Source organism: Psittacula echo (genome assembly GCF_963264785.1).
Source record: "Psittacula echo genome assembly, chromosome: 2".
NCBI lineage: Eukaryota > Metazoa > Chordata > Aves > Psittaciformes > Psittacidae > Psittacula > Psittacula echo.
This window is the reverse complement of record NC_137737.1, coordinates 56,515,113-56,535,779: the sequence shown is the minus strand read 5'-3', so window position 1 is coordinate 56,535,779 and position 20,667 is coordinate 56,515,113. Positions and strand designations below refer to the sequence as shown.

General features: G+C 37.7%; 1 protein-coding gene across 1 annotated transcript in view; it reads right to left on the bottom strand.

The window, feature by feature from the left end:
- Positions 1-7,009: 7,009 nt before the first annotated feature.
- MINDY4 (MINDY lysine 48 deubiquitinase 4) overlaps positions 7,010-20,667 on the bottom strand; it is a gene marked incomplete at its 3' end in the record, with an annotated part of 73,552 nt that continues 59,894 nt past the window's right edge. Inside the window, exons 16-18 of the mRNA XM_080639664.1 lie at positions 16,711-16,891; positions 11,727-11,799; positions 7,010-7,058 (exon numbers count right to left, since the gene is read on the bottom strand). Of these exons, the coding sequence (XP_080495790.1) occupies positions 7,010-7,058; positions 11,727-11,799; positions 16,711-16,891 (303 nt within the window). The remainder of the gene's footprint in view (positions 7,059-11,726; positions 11,800-16,710; positions 16,892-20,667) is intronic.

The window sequence follows — 20,667 nt, the reverse complement described above, 5'->3', positions numbered from 1 at the left end:
ACGTAACCTTTAACCTCATGTTCTTAGTGTGTCATAAAGAGAGGAGGTGAACAATTTTATTCTTTTTCTGGTTACGCATTCTTTGCTAGTGTTTTGTCAATTGATAAATGTTTGCTGAATTCCAGTGTGCAGAATATTTTTACAAATGCCCAGAATATCTCTTAGATTAATTTGGAAGTCCTTGCCAAATGATAAGATGATGATAAGAAAATAAGCAGAACACCCACATAAGGTGCAGATAGCTTGGGCGTTTTATCAGGATTTAGGATTGTGACACAGTCCTAGTGCTGTTACATAACTAATCGACACTTACAAAATCTCACGTCCAGGACACCTTCCAGGTCTCAACTCTGATATGCCTTTTGTTGTGCCCACATGAGCAACCAAATTTTATCAGCAGCTGCTTCTCCAAACACTGGCAAATTCCTGTTGCTCAATACTATGAGTTCTTTCACAAAGGGGGAAATAGAGAAGTAGGAATAGAAATAGAAAAATAGAGAAACACAGATGTTTTTCTGTTGCAGCTGACAGCTGTGAGTGGAAGACAGAGGTAAGAACGATACAAGAGCCAGGAAGAATCTCTAATTCATTATCTCATTCACATTGTTTGTCAAGTATATGGGTCTATAAATACATTCTTCTTTTCCAGCTTCATCATTCACACACAGTAGGATTCATTTGAACTATTCATCCTAGCCTCCCAATAGTCAGTATAATTATGGGAGATCCACATAGCAGCGGGCAGGGAAGTGAAAAATGTAATTGACTTAGCAGGCATCTAAAACAGGTTAGAAGACTCATGCCCACATGACTTAAAGATAGACCTTGGTCACTGATTTATATGGAGATATCTACCCTGTAGACACCTCTGACTAGATTAGATGGATCCTGTCTGAGAGTCACAGATGAGACTGAACTTCCTACAGTGGGAAGCCAAATGAGCACAATAACTATTGCCAAAACTACTTGACAATGTGAGAAGCTTTTGATTTGGGATGACCACTTTCAGACACATGAAAGACCTTTATTTTGAGATTGTGGATGCTCACTACTTTCAAGCGCCTTTATAGGCATTGATACATCAAGCAAACAGATTGTGTTGCAAACATCTAGCAAGCAACGCATGAAGCAGCTGCAAAACCCAAATGTGTTGCATCTGGACCCATTAGCCTTGCTGCATCTCAATTAAACTCCATAAAAGAACGAGGGTTTATAAGTTCAGCTTCAAAGCTGCATCTATGTCACAGTGCTGCTTCAATTTACAATCTCTGAGTATCTGAATCTAGTGTCTGCAGACGACCACCTCATCTCAAGCTGCCTACAGCCATCTCATTATTCTCTGTTTTTTCACAAATGATTTCAGGTTTCTCATATAGGCTTTGAATAGCATGTAATGTGTACAGTGCCATGGACATCACACAGTAGCTGAAACTCACCTTGATGCCAGGAGCCAGAGATCAAAGAAGCAGTGCTCTAATTCAAGGGTCTAGCAAAAGCCTCAATAAAATGACTCTTATGAATTGTGCCTTTAAGCAGAACTTCCATGAAGTGTCAGCTGTTGCAGCTCCTTCAAGGAAAAGAAAAATTTAAAAAACCCATAAAAAATGAAACTTGAAATCTTAGACTACTGGTAAATACTTATCCCAGAAAAAGTCATTTTGCATACTTGAGAATTTTTCTTTTTAAAATCACTGCTTGTTTCCATGTTGATATAGTCAACAAGCTTTGTTAAGGAGGGACATCACAAAAGGTGATTGCTTTCCACTGTAGCGACAATCTATCCCCACCTCGGTTGAAATGTCAAATAAAATATCTGATTGAAAATGCCCTTTTTCCTTCTCTAGCTTTATAAACAAAGCTGCTAAAGAGAAAATGCTTCCTTATTTCAGGGCTAACGTTAGGTTTATTATCTTCTAGCCAATGAAAACAAATGAAGAGCGCTAGTGTGTACAAAGCATTCTTAATGGGATGAGTTTTCCTTAGGTTATGCTGTAGACTGAGTCCTGGATCATACAGACATGCAGGAGCAATCGTTTTCTTTCTGTCAAGAAACCTTTTTTTTTCCTATGTGATCTTACTAACAAACAGAAAAATAAAATAATGCACATCAGCCATGAAGACTTTGGTGCTTGATTCTTAAGTTTTACATTTCTGCAAACACAAACTGAAAAGACAAATTATTACAAAACAAACTTTAATGTGGGTTAACTTTTTATCACCTACTCAACAATGACTGTCCATATACAAGGTATGGTCAATATGAAATAATTCGTATTATTTCATATATTTCAGTCCTGAATTATTACTTAGTAATTACTCCATAGTAAACTTACCCTAGGACTTTGAAATGAGGCAGGGTTACCAAAATAATGTAAACCTATAATTTGTATCACATTATGCTTTTGTAATCATACCCAAAATCATGTAGCACACTGAAGAACCGACTATTTTACTCCTTCAAAAAAAGGGTACCATAATTTTCAGAAACAACCAGTGATTTGAGGTGCTTGTGGTTTAATGGAGCCACCACCAGAACATAGTGCCTTCTTCAAGTACTTCAGTTTCAGCAATTGGATCTTTAGTGCCCCTAAGCAACTTCTCACTTCTGAAGAACCTGGTTTATAGCTCTGTCATTTTCCCAAGCTTTTCAGCTTTCCTCTGCTTTCTAAATGGATCATTTCCTGTCACTTTAGATTGGTCCATTAGATATATCAGGAACAAAAACTAAAAAGAAATCTGCCTCAGAAAAGTGAAGACTTGGAAACAACAGGCTCAAATTGTCATTTTTGCTCTACCTGGTAACAAAGCACATGGTGACATAAGAGATTCACTCATGGCAACAGTCATCCTACCACAAAGTTTTCTCAGATTTGACAAGTATAAGGGCAGATATGCAGAAAAACAAACACCAGCAGGTTCATCAAATTAAGTCTGAGTTTTACCCACAACGATGTTTTTTCACAAGTGTTTGCTGGAATAATGTTAAATCTTTTTTTTTTTTTTTTTTTTTTCTGCTGTAGAGAAGACCTCCAGATGGATAAGAAACCTACTCAGTGTATGCACATAACCATCCTGCCCAGACACCCAATAAAATTCTGCAACATGGCTCCCTCTGCTCTGATTTTGACCAGGATGATGCAACTCATAGACCAAAGAAGAAATAAGATCTTTACAGTCTTCACTACTGTTTGGGTAGGCTTCAGTCAGAACACATTAGACTTGTGTACATGGAGTCAGATAGTACCTCACAGTTTAAACTAGCTTCAGACTAGTTGGTTTAAGCATCTGTAGTCACCTAGGTGTAACACCACCGAGGTCAGTATGGGCTACTTTATCCCACTCTGACTGCACCATGGTTCCTTTCACAGAAAAGGAGATCTAACTTATTATTCCACTGACCTGATGAGGGCCATGAAACATTTATATCTAATCTACCCGATTATTTTCTACTAGCAAATGAATTATTAAAAAAAAAAAAAAAAAAAAGAAAAAAAAAGAGCAGGAAATCTGGGCTTTTACTATTACCATTGCTTTAAATGTTTTATTTGTATGGGACATTCTGTACAAGACAAAGTTAAATATACATTTTGTACATGACACCTTACCAAAATAGTACCTCTGTTCACATATTCATCTACATACACAGTATGTCATGTCTGTTGTTAGCTAAGGGGTCAATTTTCAGCAAAGGATGTATTTATTTATGCAACAGAAAAAAAGAGAATAAAATTAAGACATCATGCAGATCAAGTGTCAATGTCATCAGTGTCTTTTAATGCTCAGTTGTCAAACAGTTGCTGTTTTGTTCATTTCAAGAAGTCACATTCATTGGGCAATGAAAAAGAAAATGAGAAACAATGCACAGGAAAACATAATTAAAGAAAATAGATGTATGCTGCTGGAACAGGATATGATTCTACACAGATTTGTGCAAAGGTTTCTACATTGCCACATAACATACTGCATTGACTTGCACGATTGACCCAAAAAAGCCCTGTAAATGTCTTAAGGGAAATAACTTCCAGTGCTTTATATTGAATACAAATATGTAAGTCTTATTCTTGAGGCAGACAGTGACTGAGGTAATGCTCTATCATATTTCTGAGAAGAACTTGATCTAAATTAATGTTCTGGTTGCACATTTCTTCATTACGGAAGGATGCCCTAGTAAATCTGAAGAGCCATCTCTCTTGCCTAGTACAGACACCGGCACTGAATCCTGGTGAAGGAGGATACTGGGTTTAGGCTCCAGAAGCAAGGTTGGTGGAAGAAGCTTAGCAGTGCTGAGGTTCTCAGTGCTCTAGCTTCATGGAATTTTCCTACACAGGTGGTGGTTTGGTGAAGTAGACCAAGTGCTTTATTACTTCCTTTGTGAGTGAGGACACAGGTGGATATGGAGTTAGTTCATCTTAAATAGATGACAGGTGAACAGTGGATTTTGCAGAACAAATATACATGGACACACTGGCAGACAATAGGCAAGAAAGATCTGTCTCACTGAGGTTCTGTTGTCACAGAAATTAAGTTTCACCAAAAATCTCTCCATAATCAGTGATGAAGGAGCCTCGAAATTCTTTGCACACTGTTTTAGAAAGAGGGACAAAGTTCAGGGCTTCCCCTCATCTTCATTTACCCTCTAGGATTAGCCATAAACCACAAGTTATTTCCAAGCTCTATTCACTAATCTATACTCTTTCTGTACTCTGAAAAATCCTTACATCTTCATGGGTGAAATCCATTTGGAATAATCCTCTTGGGCTCTCTTTATGCTCATCATCCTACAGTCTGGACTATAGTTCTTCTCATTCTAAAGCAAAGACACATCACATCCTGATATCTCCCCTTCTCTGAACAGAGAACAGCTACTCTGAACACAACTGCACTGTAGACATATTTCAGTCAGATGAAATCTGGCCTGTCACAAGGCAGCTCCCTCCTTCCCCAGATGAATACTTATCTTCTGTCAGGGAGTGGAACGTTATCTCCAAACTGACATAGTTTAAAGCAGTGTTTTAAGGTAAATGGTGTAGGTTTACTAGACTGGAAAATTCAGAAAGGAATTTTTTGTTAAAGGAGGTTCCAAAAATCTTCTTCCATTATTCATCTCTACACTATTTTCTGTCCAAATGCACTCTTTAAAAAGATCTGATTTTACATTATAGATGCCCTATGAGGTAGGTGAGAAAATCACACTTAAGTGTGGACTACAGTTCATAGAAATTTCATGAGCAACAAAGGCTTTGGATTTGGGATCTTTGACTGTTTGGGATTTCCACTCCCAGAAGCATTGAAGCTTGCACTGAGGCAAGCTCTTCCTGATAAAAGACTGCTTGAAGTATGGATGATGAGTGTATCTTACAGGCAGTATTGAGTCCACCTATAGCTGACAGTACAAACGTATCCTTATATAGACAAAGATGAAAGGGTTTACTAAAGGCAAAGTAACGCCCGTGTAGTAGAGTCAGGAATGAGCTCAGATCCAATGCTGCCTATGCTGCAAAGGCTGAACGGCAGATCTTAATTCCACAAAATTTAAAGTTTGCCTATCTGATCTAAACCAATTACATTACATTGAATTAAATACAACTAAAATAACTGAAAGTCTGAGGTGCTTTACTGCATATAGACAGTTTGATATGAATGGTAAGCAAAGGGGAAGACCAATATTCTTTCAAAGGCTACCTAAACCTTTCTGATATTCCATTATGGCTTATATTCAGGTTGGTTTCCAAATCTAGCTCAAATGATAATTCTCCAAGATCTGCATTTGCATAGTCAGTTTGGTATTTCCATACTGCACACAGTAGGACATTGCATTTTTGTTGGAAATTGATTTTAGGAAGAGCAAATACTTTATCAGGACTCAGAGGAGTCTGCATACTGACTAGGAAGAAGGTGCTATCATAAATATCTGAAAGCAAAAGTTCTTTATTAAACTCTCATGAAATACTGACTCTCAAGAGAGAGGAATAATTCCAGAAACATCATCTATCTGTTTTTCCAAGGCATTTTTCCAGTCTTCAGTAACTCGTTTCAATTTTGGCAAAGTGTTGCCAAAATATGTTGCTTAAAGAATTCAAGTCAGAATACAAACTGCTGATTCAGTACCTCGTGATACATCTCCACAGTACATCATTTCAGTACATGCACTTTATTTAATCATGAAAAACTGTATCTATCACAGGTAGGCACCATTTTAAGTTTCAAACATAGCAGCTCTTCTGGGTTTTTTTTTTTACTGACAAAGAAATAAACCACAGGTATTTTCTATTTGGCGTAAATAAACCCTGGTGTATACAGTAGTTACAATTATATAAAGATACTGATACAGCTATCTGTCATCCAGAAAGAAAAAATAAGCTACATCAGTGTGAGGCACTGTTACACACCGATTGCACACAGTGTAAGGAACGTAATAGTGTTACTATTCTGGAAACACAAAACCATAATCCTTACCACAAATTTTATGACACATCAAGAACTTTGTATAGGTCAGGCTTTATCTGAAAAGCCCATACGGTTATCAATGTGTTTAATGCAAAAGGAGACTAACTACTATCAGGTAAAGAAGTGAGTACATGTTTCTTGGATATTTTATACTTGCACTGGAGTTTTGTAGGTGAGAAGGCATGTACACTGACAGAAATCTGGGTTCAGCATCTTCCATCAGATGCTTTGAAACAATTGCAGGATACAGAGTGGATCCAGAAAGAAAACTCAAGGGGACATTGACTTCACTGCTTCATCTGTAACCTTGACTTTGTGGTGGAAACAGTCTACCCTCAGAAGCTGTATGTTAAAGACAGTGACAAGGAATTTACGTAAGTGTTGTTTATATTACAAGAAAATATCTGAAGCATGAGGTGACTGAGGTGAAACTCTTCCAGCCTTCAAACCATGTCATTCTTCCTCATCGTAAACTGCACAAGTCTTGTCCTATTTCCTGTAGGTACGTGCTAATTCAGTCATTTCCTTTCTGTCTTTACAAATAAAGTGCAGGTCAGGTCAGTCACAAGATTGGTTCTGTGCCATTCCAGTCAATAACAGCTCCTTGCCACCTAGAAATGAAAGCAATAATTTTACATCTGTCAGTTAATGAGATTGTTGGAAAGGTAACCCAACATCCCTCTACCACCCAACAAACCTGAGAGAGATTAGGATAGACTCATTTGGAATAACTAATCACACCTTCTCAATGGGAAAAGAAGAGAAGTGAGGTGCTTGTGCCCACGTTTGGAGGTCAGTCTCCTAACCCTTCCTCCAGGTTTTTCTGTACAATAGAGTCCTTAGCAGCAACAGAGTCAAAACTAGTACCTTTGTGTTGAAGACTGTAGAGAATCTCCAAGGTGGGTACAAGAGTTAACCCTATATAACCAGAATGCTCAGTCTCAGTTGTTACTAGGTAATTTGCACACTCCCATACAGGCAGGCCTCTAATTAGGAACTCCATGACTCTGAGACCCTAAGACCAGATCATTTCATTTAGCAGCTATCTTTTTTTCAATCTTTCATCTGCATCAGCTGCTGCTGCTCAGCTGCCCACTCCAGGACTACGAACAACACTGAATACAAAGCAGGTATCAATCCTGCATTTGTCACCAAATGTGTCATGTGATGGCAGAAGACAAAGATCTGTCCAAGATCTTTGAAAGAACCAAGAACCAAGAACCAAGACTAGGTGAAGGCAGGATGATGCTCTCCAATGATCTCACTGGGTTCAAGCGAGTCAACCTACTGTACACTCAGAGTCACTCATTGCATGAATTGTACCCTTGTCTGTGTCATTTCTCATGTTTGCAAGTTTCCGGTCCACGTCTGAGAACTAAATTGTTGCGTCCACAGTGTCAAGTATTTTTTAGTTTATATTTTTAGTTTTTAGTATCTGTCTCAGAGTGCATGAGCACAGTAGCAAGACATTGGTGAGGGCGTGGAAAGAGAACTGAGTTGCCAGAGTGCCACATTCTTTTTGTCACTGAAGAAAGAATGTGTCAGCAAGGGTATGTCAGCTTAGTCCTTTCATTGACCAAGTCAATTAAGTGTAAAACAAAACCAAAAGCTGAATTAATGCAGTATTCAGTGCAAAGTCTCAAAGGAAGTGTCCGACTGAGTACTGCTGTGAAATTCTTCCATTTTTTTATTTTGTTGAGAAAAAAAAAAATTGAAAAATTTCAGAAAGAATGTCCTCATTCCAGGATTTAGTAGGAACACATGATGGTGATGCCTCACATCTTAAGCTAACAGAGTATGTTCTAGCTAGGGATATTAGACCTAGTCTGGCTTTCACCAGTGGTGAGACCTGTCCTGTCAGAATATTATCCGTCAGAACAACCAGATGCAAGTGGGAAGTAACAATCACCACCTCCTCTCCTCATTGAATTTTTCAGGTAATGCCATCAAATCATCCTTTATCTTTGTGTACAGTCTTTCCAAGGCTCCGCCTTATATCCAGAGTGATTAAAGCTTTGAGACGGATCCACACAGATCCCACAAAGGCCATTCCCACACTGAATGAAATCTGCTCTGAGACTATACTGTACTCTGAAAATACTAACGTGCTGATACCATTTTTGCTGTTATGGCTTGAGATGTTGCTAATTGCTATGCAGTAAGGAACTGACCTTTTTAAATTCAATAAAGAGCTTAACCAGAAAATTATATTTTGAAGCAGGCCTCAAGGTAAGTTTCATAACAAGCCTTACCTCCTGTGCTTATTTTCAAACCATTTTTGCTGAGCCATTTGTAGACTGAAAAGCAGTCTTTGTTTGCTCCTGTGGAGACAGATTCAAAACCTTTTTCACCTATTGAATCTGCATAAGAAAAAGTGTCAAATAGTGACACTGATGGTACTAAACAACTCTTTTCTTTACAGACAGAAACAAAACTGTCTAGGCAATGCAGTGTGTTCATTTCTCCAAACTGTCCTGCCACAATGTAATTCAAATGGAGGACAGATTCTGCTTCTGATTCAATTATAATTTATCAGATTAACAACATGAAAACTACACTTGACACGTCTGGTTCAACTACCACCTCACCCAAGGGTCATGGAGTTAACAGGAACACAAAAGGAACTGGTTCAGGCCTGGAACAATGCTCAGTCTGGAATAACATTCAGAGAATATCTCCTGTATTAATAATTTGGCATTGTTTTAAAGCACACCAATAATTCAGGATGAAATGCCTAGCTCTCCTCTTATCCACTAAATTTCCATTGGATATCTCACTTCAAAGCCAAACAGATGAACTAATGTATCATACAACCTCACTATCACAGAGGAAAGCTGATGCTAGAGGGTTAACAAAATATACCACTGAATTCAGATTAGAATATCAGATCAAAGTTTTACTCCCCTCAGGCAGAGCTAACATGTTATTTCCGTCAGTGCAGAGAGATGCCGAGGATCATGACTGTAATATGAGAGTATACTTCAGGGAAGAATGGGATAAGATGTCTGCACGGCATCTCCCAAACAACCCAAGAATGCACATTCCAGACGTCTCTTGGTCAAAATCTAACTGGTTTTACAGATGTCTAGGGCTGAAAGGCACAATAAAAGCTCATGTACTGGCTCTGGTTGGGAACTTGAAGGTTAAAGTGATGACTGCCAGTGACTAGTGATTCTAGACATCTGACGTGTTACCTCCTTACAACTCAAATCTTGCTCTTTTGACATTTTGTAGAATAGAGACTAAAAACATGAGTCTCCACTTCCTCCAGAAGCAAACCAATCTTTCTCCTCTAATAATAATAACAATAACTTCAGACTATTAAATATGCAGTTTTCCCTTTGGGATATGATAAGAGAACAAACAGCAGGCAGATGTTAGGCATATAACTCAATGCATTACAGGATGATGGTGGTGATTACAGCAGGATGGTGATGTTCAGGTATTGGGGTAAACAATGGGAAGGCTTTTCATGGATTAAAACACAAATGAATCCTGTGAATGAAAGGAAACCCCCCAGTAAATATTTGGAAACAACAGTTAACCTTCTCAGTTGGTTGTTCAGACTGTGAAATTCTCCACACTGCCTGAGAAATTATCCTGCATTTTTTTAAGAGAAAGGTTTGATAAGAAGCTACATCAAAAATGCTTGGTCAAAATAAGCAACAGCTCTTTGCTTCCTTGCTTGCCTGACTAAAAATTAGTTAAGGAGTGTTTTCCATGGTTGCATAATATAAAACATTCCTTATTTATCTTCCAATTTGTTAAAATATTGGTTAGTTGGGTTTGGTTTTGCTTTGCCTTATATATTGTTTCATAGTTGGAATAAAAAGTTCTTAAAACAAAAAGAGAAAATATAACATGAAAAACCTTTAACAGCAAGGCCATGCTTAAATAAATACTCTCAAAGCAAATGGAGAATACTGAAAACAAGGAGCCAGACTGATCAGGGTAAATCAGACAGTCCTGAGAATGGCACAAACAAAATAAATTGACACTGGAATTTGCTGGTAATTTACTCCTCCAGTAGATTAAAGCAGGGAACTTAAAATAAACAAATATCACCATTACAAAAACTGTATAACTGATGGAATGTCAAGAATGAAAGATGTTCTAACAGCAACTTCAAGTAGTTGAATGCATTATCCACCCCACTGAGTGGGTTTCTGAGGCTATATATTATTTACTTCAGTTTTCAGTCATGGTTATGTGTCACTGGAACAGAGTAATCAATACAATACAGTGCAGGGAGCCTGGACTAATGTCAGTACTGTCATGTTACAGGATGCCTCTTCTACTTTTCTGTAACTTTATAATGGCAGCCCTGCATGAACACACTGTTTGGCAGCCACTGTCATTTTTTTGGTGTTTTTTGACAGGACAAATTGTGGCAAGGAGAGGAGGGAAATTACAAGAAATCTGAAGCTGCCTGGCCTGCTGATTTAGCAAATGTTACAGTCTTTGACAATAAGGCTTTTAATTCTTGCTCCAAAGATATTCAGATAGCAGTTTTCAAAGTCGTGCTGCTGGTGTTGATATAAAGCTGATTTTTCTATCCAGCTAAATTTCTCCATTTTGCTTCTTTCATGTCTCATTAAACTGAAAATATTCTCATTAACATGAGTATGTCTTGGATAAATTACTTCAAAATCTGTAATTTAATATCATATAGACCGCAATATGGCCATGAAAATCCTAACATGACAGGAACTAGCCTTGTATTTAAGGAGAAAATATGACCTAAGAACTGTCAAAAATTACTTCACAAAACACAGGGCCCTGTGATCTTGAGAAACTCTGTGCTGTCCAGAGACATACAGAAACTTTAAGAAAACTGAGGCCACTGAGCACAGGGCTTTGTGCATCAAGAATCATACCCAGGTCCTCCAGTGCAATTATATTTTTCAGAAAAGACTGATGAAGATTGAAGAAATTTTCTCCTTTTCTCATTATACCTGTATAACAGGAATCAATCACTTTCAGGAATCTAAATTTAGATCTATTGAAATCAAATTGTGCTCCCAAACTGAATTTGGTTCACTCAGTTCTTGGTGCTGTATGAATTGAACATCTTAGCCAGCTTGATGTTAACTACAACAATACTCAATTAAATGTGCAGTGCATATTAACACAGCCTGGCCTATCAGATCTTTTCTGATTTTTAAGCAGTAATTTTGCAAGATTACTTCCTGCAATGTTTTTTATCACACTTCAGCCTTACATCTATTATTTATCTCAATAACTGAATATATCTGTATTAAAACCTTAGTTTCACTTACTTTGTCCTAATGCAGTGCTCAAGTGGAGGAGTAAGATCATTTTCTTTATCTTCAGCACACATCTGAGTTGTGTCTGCAGAGACATATCAGACATTATTAGAGCCTGGAGCATATTTCTATTCATACAGAATACCACAGTAGCTTCTAGGACTCCATCCACGGAAGTGACAGACTACCACTCACACTGTATATTTCCTTGCGCACAACAGGCATGTATCCACTTTGGATTGAAATACCCTGGAAAGTGAGCACTGCTGGCACTTGAATATCACCTCATGTTCACATCACTTGAACAGACAGGACACAGACAGGGCCAGGAATGCTCAAGAGTGTGAACCACGATTCTGGAACTTTGCAAATAGCAGGCACTTTATAGTTGACCTTATAGTGAACAGTCTGGCAGTTCACTGCTTTGCTTCTGGAACCCTTTCAGCTAATGGTCTACTGCCTGTTCATGTGGTGGAAGTCTAAAGGCTGAAAGGGGGAGACTGAATGCAAACACTGTCAGGAATGATCCCAGATTGTGCCTAGTATTACTTGTTTTGGGCTAGAAACATGCCCAGTAAGGATGATGATGGGGCAGTATCATGGGACAGTGTTCAGACTCATGCCCTGACCCAAGTTAGTTTACTAATACAGAGACAGTTCCAAAGAAAATCTCAGATTAGAAAGTGAAAAAACATGGTGGAGGGTTGTGATGAGGTTTTTATTTTGCAGCTGATGACATAATTACAAAGAAAGCAATTTTTATTACTCTAATACTAAGGACAGCGGAAGTCCTACACTTGAACAGGAAATCCTAAGTCCAGTCGAAACCGGGTTAAGATTCTTTCACCCTGGAAAAAAAGACTGTCCCTTGACTGTTGAGAAAGCAATGCACAGATAGGAGAAGATGATTTTGGGGTTGGATATAAGAGAGCTACCACAGGCTGTGAGCATTCTTTCGGGACAGAGAGGCAATTGCACTGTTTCAGGAAAAACAGAGAGGTCAGTGTCTCAAACACTGGATCTGTCAACAGTGAAAGTAGTCGCTGAACTTCCCAGGGAGAAAACATCCTGCAACCAGCTTGGATGTCAGTCTGCTCAGCTGTTTCCTGTTTTGGAGTAAAACATTTTGAACTGCAGCAGACAACATATTTTTCTTTTTCTTCTTTTCTGTCTGTCACCCAGCCAATGGGTGGTTTGTGAGCAACAAACACTGGCAAGACAGGGTATAGGATATGGGTCTGCTTCTGTGAGACTGATCTAGACAGGATGGGAGGCAATTGCTCTTATATTCACAGCTGCCAATCTCAGATATATCTGGCTTCCTCATGTCAAAGAGAGAACCTGGCTGTCCCTTGCTTGTTGACTTTGTTGGTATAAATACATGCAGAAAAATCTGATTGACTGTAAGGGCTGGAGTAGTAGGAAATGGACAATATTTAAAAGTACATAAAGTTCTGGCAGTTTTCTCCTAGATCCTCAGGAACTTAGAGATACACGGGAATCTTTTAAGTTTCAAAGGGCTGCTTTTATCCTAATATTGAAGAGTTTAAAAAGGTTCATTAAAGGTCTCCAAAAATATCTGAACCCCTCTAGGAATTCCTGATACTGATATTCTGGATCTTCTCATAGTGAGAAGCAACAGCCACTGTCCTGACTACAGTATTGGTAGCAGGATAGGCAAATGGCATGGCTGCCTTTTCCTGTCATTGCCAACTTGCTGAATTTTGTCATTTTTATACTTGAGTTTTTCCAACCAAGATATTTGAATGGAGGTTTTTCATACAAAGGAATAAAGAAAAAATATCACTAAAGGTGTATCTTACAGGAGTAGGCAAATTAATTAACAAATTGTGTTTCAGACAACTCATTTAGAGCAAGCGATACTGAAGTTGCACTCTTCCATCTTGGAGTCAACAAGAAGGATATGAATATGATCTCTTATATCTTCACTTACATCCTAAGCTAAGGGTAGTGTGAAACAAAGTGCAAGCACAGTTACAGACAAACTTGCTATTCAGGACATATAATGAGCACAGGTTCAGAAGAGTGGAAACTGAACAGACAATCACCCAGAGAAGAAACACTGCTCACGATTTTAGCGGCAACCTTAGGAAGTTATGGTTTATTAATTACCTTTCCAGAAGACTTTTTTGCATGTTGGGACAATTTCATCTTAACTTGCAAAAAAAGTATTCTGAAAGTGTCATATTTAATACACCAGCCTTCCCTAGAAGTTGCTTCCAATATCTGAACATGGGCGAATTTCCCTGCTTGTGCTACCTTTTGTGGGATCTGCAAAGGGGCTGAGGATGGTGACAATGACTCTGGAAGAATCTTCTGAGAAACTCAGCTATATACATTTTAGCAATTGTTCAGCTGCTTTTTGAAAACACCTTTAAAAGTATACTGAATTGAAAATATGCACCAGTGAGATATAAGAATGATTTACTAAAACCAATTGTACAAAAATCCCCTATATCTTTACTTGGAGACACCATATTGTAAATGTTAACATAGGTAGGGGTTAACTGTATATATTAGAAAGGAAGATCAGTATCCCTCTGAAAAGTACAACACACTTTTATACAAGTGGTCTCTGTGACATAGAAAAAAATCCCAGAATATCTACTAAGTCCCTAAACAGCCAACAAAAGAAGATGAACAAAATGGGTTGCCCAGGGAGGTTGTGAATGCTCCATCCCTGGCGGTGTTCAAGACCAGGTTGAACATAGCCTTGGATGGCATGGTTTAGTATGAGGTGTCCCTGCACATGGCAGGGGGGTTGGAACTAGATGATCTTAAGGTCCTTTCCAACCCTAACTATTCTATGATTCTATGAAAATGCAGAGGGTTATTGATTTAGATACACTGGCATGTTGTCCTTCCCTGTCTGTCAGAAATTTCTATCCCAATGGAGATAATAAAGAACCTTCACCTATTTAGGGTATTGTGTTGAATTCACTAGCAAACATTGCCCGCTTTTAGGAAGAAACCTTGTATTTATTTCTCATCTTCATAGGTTATGAGAAGCAGGGCAAATTCTTGGTATGAGTGGCAATCGCCATTACCCCTAAAATGTAATCTTACTCTTTCTTGCTTTTCTTGCTCAGTGTAATTTCTTCAAGGTTTCCTGAAATGTGACCTTGGTTGTAATCTTCCTAATTCTAAAAAAAATATTCCCATTTCAAGGAATTTACCTTCTTGCTAGTGAAAAGCAAATGACTTTGCTAACCTGCACCAGTGAGATGTGGCTATGCAGCATCCAGAACCTCCGGTTAGGTAACACTGCCTAACCATAATAGCTTGCTGATATTTCCACAATGGAAATACCAGTAATACTTAGCATTTTGATATTTCCACCTGGTACTGTATGCATGATTTAAATGTATAATCAATGCTACCTTTGGATTTAAAGCAGTTTCAGTATATCTCCAGACCTAACAAAGGATTACTGTACAGCCAGGAAAACATTTCCCTGGAATGATGAAACTATTTGCATTTTACAGCCTTTTGCAGGATTTCATAGATAACAAAAGATTTACTAAGATACATTCTTGGAAGAGCTCATAGCCACAACAGAAACATATCTACCTCTCAATACAAATTTTTGAGGAGAAATGTACAAATATGCCTTGAGAGGTTGAACAGTAAAGAAAAATTTTCACATACTCTGAGCACTTGCTTATCCAGGGATCTCAGAGTGCTTGGTAGATCTGGATTTTGGAAACATTCCTTACTTACTAATGACGTAAAGACAGATATTGACATTCTTTGTGGATCATATGTTACATTGTACAACAAAATAGAAAAAATATTAATCTCTGTATTCTTATGCTGAACTGTATCGTCTGTGTCACAAAAAATCTTTTATCTGGGACAGACCGCGTGGGAACCAGCTGGCAACAATAGAAGTGTAAAAGTTAAGCATTTTTTGAGATAATATATAATGTGAACGCTGCAATAGAATGACAGGGATTTTAATTAAAATAAGAGGATAAATAACAGGTAGAAAGACAATTAAGTTTACTACCAAATCTTGTGAGATGCTAAAGTCCCCAGCACTCCCACCATACAAACATCTTTGCCACATGGACTCAATTAGAACATACAACACCCATGTATAAGTCATTCTGTCCAAGAACAAGAATGTAGGTGCAAACAAGCAATACAGCTTATTTTTAAAGAGTGGACTACAATAGAGTGGCTCCTTAAGATTGAGAAGGAATTTGATTAGATTGTGTAAATATATTGAAGGAAAGAAAACAAAAGATAAGTAGGATATTATTAGCAAATAGAAATGTAGTGGTCAAGAATGTCTTAATATGGCAATAAGTAGGAGCTTTATAAGCATCAGAATACTTCTTGTCCAAATGCCTTCCAGGTGGAGAAATGCATAATTACTGTAAAAGCAGCTGCATAATTTGGCATGGTTTCCTGAAAGAATGAGTGTAACAAGTCAGAAGATCTTTTGCATGTTTCCAGGTATGCTTACAAGCAGGTAAGAGGCTAGGCTTTCTTAGCAGATTACTGTCGTATTCTGAAGTAGCTGTTGTTGGAGGCAAGGATTTCATGCTTCCTCACCATTTCTGCTCATTTTACTACAAGTGTGTAGGGTTGTGGAACAGAAGACTTGCACTTTCTGCCTATAGAAATTATGTGAGAAGATGTGAGGAAGAATGGGAGTAGTTAAATATGGCTTATAGCCCTGGGAGCATGAATAGACCAGACCACAAACTTCTCCTTGGAAATCAGTGTCACTGAAAGATTTACCAGTCTCTATAAGGTAGCACATGCTCACATTTAACCATTTCAGGAGCTTATCCTCAAAATTTCCTTGTGAAATCTAATTTCCAATTAATCATCAAAACTACTTATTAAAATTATGAAGCAGGCACACAACTAATCTTTAATGCCTGAAATCATCATTGTTTGTATTAGGGGATTCTCCTGTTGCCACCATCAGAGATTAAATGCAGATTTACTGAGTTGTACATACCAACTGTTAACCGTATTTCTTCTTCCTGGTTGGCCAAGCCATCATAATAATATAGATCAAATTTCCGCTCTGTTTTCCAGTCACCTAGTAAATCCTTTTCCAAGCAAAAAAGCACACTGAAGTGGCTTTCACTGCATACCAACCAAATTGGGTATTTAGGGGTCTTCAAGTAACAACCAACCTAAAGGGAAGATACAAAACAGAAAATCATGGGGAGCAGGGGGAGAAACAATTCATTTATTATCATACACAAACATTAATGAATACTCATTAGACACTGCTGATGAAGCAGATCAGGATAGGTCTGGTAAATCATGGAACATAGCAAGCATCTAGCCCTGAGTTGTAGGCAGTTAATGAAATCCAGCTGTAGTAACCTTATAGTAAAAAAATCATATCCCTGATGATCAAAAGCAACAGGAATCCTGTTCTCTGCAATAGCTATAAAACCACAGTGAGTTTAGGTCAGGAATATTACATGAGATCAAAGGGAGACCATGCTTTTATGCAACAGTACCTGGAAGCCAGGCAGCAGACTTCATAGGATCTCAGATGACATGAGACACCACTGTGTGAGCAACTAAACTGAATCCAAAATCTTTTATTGGATTAAGAATATAATACATAATCACTTTAGCATCTTCTTCTAGCTTCATAGTCCAGGCATGTAAAATGTTCTCAGCTACTAGAACAAAGCAATAACAGAAGCACTTGTTTTGATTCACTATTCTTAAAGGTGGCTGTCTTGGACGTAATGATCATGAAATGGTCGAGTATAAAATTTTCAGTGTAATGAGAAAAAAGGAGAGCAAAGTTGCTATGCTGGATTTCAGGACAGTGAACTTTAAGCTATTCAGGGAGCTATTTAGCGGAGTACTAGATGATCATTGTAGGTCCCTTCCAACTGAAATAAGATTTGAAGTATTTTTCTTAAATCTACCAGATGCTTAAAATGTAGGCTACTATAGCAATTCTTTGGATTTGTAATTACTTTTCTCTATATGTGTATTCATTTATCAGTTTAGCCATTTTTTAAATGCTGCTTCACCCCATAGTCTTTAAGGTTCAAGTCTAGCATAGAATTGAGGCTCATAGCTATTATTTGTCATGGAATTTATGTTTTAAGGTAGACATATATATGCTTTAATACCTGAGAGAGTGTATCTGTGGTTTTGAAACTTTATATATATATATATATATACTGATATAAAATGAGTCATGGAAGTTGTCTGCGTCCCCTGAGGTCATTGAATATCTTGAAGTATCTTCTTCACCTCACACAAACGTGTTCTGAGAGATACCATTCTCCTACTGCATCCTGCTGCTTTAAAACTGCAGTATCAGCTAATGATATTGGCACCTTCGGTAGTAAATAACACAGTAAAAATAGTGATTAGATTGCTTAATGTAGCAATTAATTAATGTAGCAAAGAAACCTAATTTCTCTCAGCTAGGATTTTAATATTGAGCTACAATAGATATTTATTATTAGCTATATTCCTGTCACTGAAGCTGTATGCTAAGCTCAAAATAATACTGTTTTTTCTCCCACTGAATTGTTGGGGTTTGTATCTTTAATAAATCACTCAGAGAAAATAAAAAACAAAATCAAACTGTTAACTTTCAGTGGAATGTTTCTGACAACAGCTCTGCTTATTATTCAGATAATAGACAGAATCACTACCGTGCAGGATGCTGTGTATAACCATTTTTATCACCAGTTCTGCATATCCTTTGCTAAACAGATACTGTACTGCTGGTATGCTACTAATCTGCAAAACAAGGAATGGCAGCCAAGTGTGCAAATATACGCACAGAGAAATATGAGATCAGTTTCTGCCTCCATAATACAGACACATGGATCAAAGAAACTTTGCTAGTTTAGAGGCTCAGGTAGTTTTGAAGAGGTTTGCATAGTAATATGGTGATATAATCTACAGATATCGTCTACTCTACTGCAACTTCTACCTTTACCACTATGGGATTTAAATAATGTCTCAGCATATGCCATGGGTACTAGTGGAAACTGGAAGATTTTTAACAGAAAAATTCTTGTACATGCTTTCTAGATATAGATTCACAGATACAGCTTCTGCAGTCCATTCCTCAGTTCTTCATTTTGGGCACACAAGTGCATCAAATATATTGCTAAAAGGCAGAAGCCAACATATATGCTATTTTAAATAAAAATCTAAACAGCATCTAAACTAAGTGATAAGTAATGTGTGGGGTTTTTATTCTTGAGATTTAGAATTTATATCTGAAGTGTTACATGAGTACAAATTCAATTTTATTCCCCAATGAGAATTTCTGCTTATATAACAAGTCTCTAGCTAATTAAGTAACTTCCCTGACTCATTACTTCACTAATATCTATTTATAACAGCTTTTTATAAAACAGTTTTGGGGTTTTATGTAAATTCTTGTCTTAAAAGTAAAGAATTTTTTTAGAAGCTCACAAAAATACTCATAACAGGAGTTATCACAAAGGGAAACACGCAGATGCAATAAAAGATGGCAAATTAGAGGGAAACGGATGAAAAGATTCAGTCTTACAAACATGCATATTTTAATATGCAGATATATCAAAGCCAAAAAGGAACATCCAGTCTTCTAAAAATGTGTTCTTCCTACGTATGTCTGCTAAAGTAACTTCCAAGCTTCATCAAACAATGTCTGACAAAACAAGATTAGAGAGATTCAACAGTGTTTCAAAGCACACATCCACTCCAGTTCTTACACACATGAACAGTCTTATTCGAGTCAGGACAAATTGTTCAGATGAGTAAGGTCTTCAGGAACATTCTCTAAACACATACAGTTTTCAATTACAATGCTTGCAGAAGAAGGCGAGGACGTGAACTTTAAGACAATAATGAGAATCTAAAAACATTTCAGTTCAAATCCTCATCTCCCATAAAAAGCGGGAAGTCTTCGTTTCGGTTACATCAATTATTCTAGTTGAGGATTGGCTGCTGCCTTTAACATCAAGTTGTGTTCCAGCTGTTGGCTGGTCACTGCAGGTCTGCTTCTCAAAACAACCGGCCACTCTGTCCCACTACCATCACCTTCCAGGGGCTTGTGGCTCTCCAGAAACCTCAGGTTATTCCTGCACTCCAGGTGGGAATAGCATGGCATAGGAAAAGGTCAAGCAGCATGGAATGGGGTTTATCCATAAGGTTAAAATTCCTTCATATCCCCATATTTCTTTGTCTAGACTTCCTCTAAGGAAATTCTCTCTCCCATTGCATTCCCCAAATCATGTCTAAATTTTTTCTACACAATATAATATGGAACCACGCTACTGGCAAATTAAGAACAATCCTCATTGTGAGGATTCTTTTGCCTTCTTCTTGAAGCATCGATTGTTGAGTAGACTGAAAGCATGCTCTCATTTAACTGATCCAACTGGTGAGTGGTAAGCGCTTCTTCAATTGACAGGCCAGGTTGGCTGGTGGTAGTGATCCTGGAATATAACAGGACCTTGAAGCAGAACAGGGAAGAACAAGCATGAACACCAGTTCTGACTTCTCATGAAACCCTTCAAACTCAGAGAGTGTGTTATCCAACAAGTGCTTGCCAGAGAATGGGGCCCTTCCTTCCAGCTGTTGTATGCTGCCCTGTGAGTGTAATACTGGCTCTGACTTCCAAAAGCAAATCAGGGATGTGTAACTTGAATCTATTCTATTAAATATTGTTATTTTTGTAAAGAGCTCAACAGCTGTATTTCTTTGCAAAACAAAACCAGAATCCCTTTTGGTTTTTGAGGGGGTTTTTTTCTGCTTGCAGTATCATAATGCATTAAAAAGTAATAATGCATTACTATTCAAATATTTGTTTTCAAACATGATCATTAACCTTCAGGCAAAAAAAAAAAAAAAAAAGGTAAGGAAGGGGAGAATGAATTAGGTGTCTTTTCATGCTGCATGTTTTTAATTCCTAAAGAGACTTCACTAA